We start from the raw sequence: 4667 nt of genomic DNA, 5'->3' as shown, positions 1-4667 counted from the left end.
ATAAGAGAGAGAGTTTGAGAGAGAGAGAGAGAGAGACCATAATGAATTTGCTGTAGCAAAACCATTGAGCTAGGGGCCCCTCTATGAGATAGGACTTTGGCACAAAGTACAGAAGGAAGCACGTGTTGCCAGACCATGCAATTGCATCTCCTAATTGGAGGAGCCAAACCAAACCGTTATAGTCCATCATCATTCTAGACAAAATTATTTTGACCCCACATTACTCACCCTCAAATTTTGTATTGTCCGTCCAGCTACAATACTTCTAGTACTTAGTATTAGTACCTGCTTCCTCAAATTCCTCTCATACCCTTTTCACAACATAAGAGCAAGCACAAGGTTTTATCAATTTCTTTTCTTTTTGAAGTCAAGTACATGGCATGCATGTGTATGCATGGTGTCTGAAGTGACATCGGTTGTCATGCCCCTTCTTCTATGTTATCAGCAACAGGTTGCATTAATCTCTCCCCCATATAAGGGCAGAAGTCCCCTACGCATGCAACCACCCTTGGAATTAGAACACCTAAAAGAAGATCGAGAGAGTAAAATAAGTTTTAGAAGAAAATATCCCTCTGAGCCCTCTCTCTCTCTCTCTCCCTGTGTCTGCTCTCTTATATCATATCAATGTGTTGGTTCCCTTAATCCTCGCTTTGAAGAAAGAGAAGAAACAGAGAACAGATGAAACAGTGAGTTTCACAGCTTTGTGAAGTGTGGCGAGTGAGAGACAATGAGATACATCAGAACAAACAGCTTGAAGCGGCTCTTCTCTTTGAAAAGGCGCGGTTTCGATGGAGATGTTCCGAGCCCAAGTAGCGTCAACGAACAAGACAACAAAAGCACCTCCAAGATTGCTCCGGAAACAGAGCCTTTTCAGAGACCCACTTGGAAATGCTTCTCTTTTGAAGAGATTTTTCAAGCCACTCAGGGTTTCAGCTCAGGTTGTTCCCTTTTCCTGCAATATTTTCACTCTTTTGCTCGACCCTTTGGGTTCTGCCTCTTTTCCATCGTCAATGGGGCTTAAAGTTTGTATCTTTTTGTGGGAATATCAGAGAATCTAGTTGGGAAAGGAGGGTATGCAGAGGTTTACAGAGGAATGCTGGAAGATGGGGAAGAAATAGCAGTGAAGAGGCTGACCAGAGGCTCTAGCGAAGAGAGAAAAGTGAAGGAGTTCTTGACAGAGATTGGCACAATTGGCCATGTTTGTCATCCAAATGTGTTGTCACTGTTGGGTTGTTGCATTGACAATGGTCTCCACCTCATTTTCCAGTTCTCTTCAAGAGGCTCTGTTGCCTCTCTTCTTCATGGTAAGCTTTGCCTTGCTCATTTCCTTTTTCTTTTTCCTTGGAAGTCCTAAATATCTCACTTTGTTCTCTGTTTCTGTGCATAATTCTTGGCAGATGAGAATTTGCCCACAATTGAGTGGAAAACCAGATACAAGATTGCTCTCGGCACGGCTAAGGGTCTCCATTATTTGCACAAAGATTGTCAGAGAAGGATAATTCACCGAGACATCAAGTCTTCAAACATTCTATTAACTGCAGATTTTGAGCCACTGGTACTTTTACACCTTCTCTCGGTAGCTTTAGAATGATAGCAACAAAATCTGGAAAAAAAGAAAGTGTGGTTTGCTTTCTAATAAGGTCTCTTGTTCTCAATGTTACAGATTTCTGATTTTGGGCTTGCAAAATGGCTACCATCTCAGTGGTCTCATCATTCAATTGCTCCTATTGAAGGCACATTTGGGTAATTTCACATATTTTGACAAACTCTTTCCCTTTCAAATGAAGCTGTAATGGACCAGAGTTAAGTGTGATCGACACGCTGAAAAGTTGTCTTTTTTTGCAGACACTTGGCACCAGAGTACTTCATGCATGGAATAGTGGATGAGAAGACAGATGTGTTTGCTTTTGGAGTTTTTCTACTGGAACTTGTTTCTGGCAGGAAACCTGTTGATGGGTCTCACCAAAGCTTACATAGCTGGGTAATAACAGCAGCTGCAACCACCTCGCTTAGAAAATAGAAAGAAAATATGCCTTCAAACTCAATTCTCGATTAAGTTTGCCTTCTCATTGAGGGAATTCATTACAAGTTGTTCAAGTTTTCGATTACTTCTGATCTGTTTAATGACTAAACAATATAAGCATATTCATTTCTTTTCAATTGAACTTTTGTACAGGCCAAGCCAATAGTGAATCAAGGGGAGATTGAGAAGCTGGTGGATCCAAGGCTTGGAGGTGCCTATGATGTTTCACAGATGAAAAGACTTGCATTTGCAGCATCGTTGTGCATCCGGTCTTCATCCATGTGGCGCCCTACCATGAACAAGGTAGCTGAATCTCTTGCTTTTGCTTCTTTTTGATAATCACATACTTGGTGCTATGATTATCTCATACCATACAAATGATTTTACAATTATAGTCTCACTTGTCCAAGATAATAAAGCAATTTGATGTGATGGTGAAGTTAGACTTGATCACTTTTTTATAATTTGTTAATCAAGGATGTCGCTGTGTTGTGGTGGAACCACCAAATAATTACAACTAGTAGTCTCTTGAGAAAGTGTCATTTTGCCAAATGAGGAAGTTATTCTTATGCTTAAAGCTGATAAGCCTAGGCAATATACATGTTCTCATGAACTTGATATGACTTTTTATATGTTGTCACCGAAATCTTGGTCATTAACTCAAGTTCTTGATAAGGAACAGTTACATCATACTAATACACAATGAATCTGGTGGTGGCCATGATTTGGTCGACTGTGGGATTGATTAGAGAGCGTTGATTTTTGCATATGTTTCTAGCAATTAAAATTTATTAATTGCTTAAAACTATTGGCCTTGATAGGACTTCGCACATCCCTCTTTCACCAGCCAATTGTACAAAATTTCCTTATTTGTTTGTCATTGCGGTGGTGATAGGTCGGAATCCAAGCCTTCACGCAATTCCACCTTAGTCAGCAGATGTTCTATCCTACCTAACCTAAATCTTTATGCTAGAAACAAATATATGGAGCAATGAACTTGCATGTGACAATGCTATTGACATATGATTAGTAAAACGAAAGAGAAATCAGGCCCGCTTCTCAATGTCATTATTTAAATCAACATTTCGTCGTATACATGGCTCGGAAACAAAAAAGAAATGTCAATGTTCTCTGGTTTCAAGCTGAGCAGTAATGGAATCCAATCCGCCTAGGTAATCTTCTGTTCAGACAACACTGGTTTTATATAAGTTTTTTATGTGTTGGTGGTTCAAGTATCTTATACATCAAATTACACACTGACCCCACTTGCACAGCAGTTTCCGCAAACAGTCGAAAATGCAACTATTTAGATTTCAGCCTTTCTCAGTGAAATTCACGATTGAACTTCTCTCTTAATCAAGATGATATTCAAATGTTTTTGTTGGTGAATTTTTGGCAGGTTGTAGAGGTAATGGCTGAAGAGAAGCTCGACGAAGAGAGGTGGAAAATGCCGAAGGAAGAAGAAGAAGATCAAGAGGAGTTCTGGGGTTTTGAGGACTTGGAATGCGAGCATGAACATGAATCCTGTTCCTTCTCTGGTTCTCCTCAGGACTCTATGTCAACTGGAAGTTCTTAGAATTCATAGGCTTCTTTAATTAGGTACTTGAAAAAAAAATGAGAATATAACTGGAATTTCCTGCTGTGGTGTAAATATTATGAATTTGCACAAAAAAAAAAGATATGTAGAAAGAGGCATGGGGAGAGGCATTATTAGAGCAACCCCACTCCTTTTCTCAGCTGTCCCTATGTGACAAAAGTTTTGTGGATATGCAATTCCATGGACATACAGTGGATACTGATCAAACTCACTGCTCCTAAACATCTTTGTTTGATCCATTCTTATTTCTGGACAGGTTCACAAGTCAAAACTTACCCACCTCATAAAGTTGCAGAATCACTCCGTTCATAAGATGTTGACAATTGTGAAAGATTGCACATGCCATTTAGCTGGTGAAAAGAAGCAGTGATCATTTATCCTGTTGCAGAGAAATTCGAATTATTGGTTTCAAAGCAAGTACCTTTTTTACCATTTTTGAAAAAGTGAGAATCTTCTTGGGTCCAACAAAGAAAAAACAGTGGAGAAGCAATTAAAAAGAAACCTAAGATTGGCAGGGAACGAATTTATGATGAGCTCCTGCAATAGGCATCCATGCAAGAGGGATATGCCACACTAGAAAGAACAATCTGTCCATCAATCATGGTGGTGGTTGGAAAGCCAACTTCAATTCATTTCAGGCACGCCCTGTAGCTGAATTGCTGTTTCATTTAAAGATCAAACTGGCACGAGCAAACGTCTCCTTTAGGCTTCACTGTAACCTTGAAAGGGAAAGCATTGGCACTACACGGCTGTCCTTGAATTTCATCTCCAAGCATCGTCGGCAGTCCATAGTTTCAGGTGTGTCCAATTAATAATCTAATACAAGTTTCATTTGGCATCCCATGCTAGTTTAATTACTCATTCTTATTAAATCGTTATCTGAATCGACCTCAATTATGTATTAAATCTAGCGGGAATTATGAATCTTGAGACTCTGGTAATGTGTCCGGACATGGCAAATGGAAGAAAACAAACATCAAGAGACATAAGAGTCTTGTTAGCAAGCGTCCCAGAGCACTTGTAAAGCATATCTAATGCGAAAATATT

The 4667-nt window shown here is 39.6% G+C and overlaps 1 protein-coding gene across 1 annotated transcript; it reads left to right on the top strand.

Moving 5' to 3' along the window:
* Window positions 1-309: 309 nt before the first annotated feature.
* Window positions 310-3827, top strand: LOC115677474 (probable receptor-like serine/threonine-protein kinase At5g57670). Its single transcript, XM_030600650.2, has 7 exons — window positions 310-938; window positions 1050-1304; window positions 1398-1555; window positions 1664-1743; window positions 1846-1981; window positions 2177-2326; window positions 3423-3827. The coding sequence occupies exons 1-7, from the start codon at window positions 728-730 to the stop codon at window positions 3597-3599; spliced, it is 1167 nt and encodes a 388-aa protein (XP_030456510.1). The 5' UTR covers window positions 310-727; the 3' UTR covers window positions 3600-3827.
* Window positions 3828-4667: the final 840 nt, after the last annotated feature.

Source organism: Syzygium oleosum, unplaced genomic scaffold, assembly GCF_021117445.2.
Source record: "Syzygium oleosum isolate NSW1041296 unplaced genomic scaffold, Sole_v2.1 Sole_v2.21, whole genome shotgun sequence".
NCBI lineage: Eukaryota > Viridiplantae > Streptophyta > Magnoliopsida > Myrtales > Myrtaceae > Syzygium > Syzygium oleosum.
Note: the sequence above shows the minus strand (reverse complement) of the source record. Positions and strands in the feature narration are given on the sequence as shown.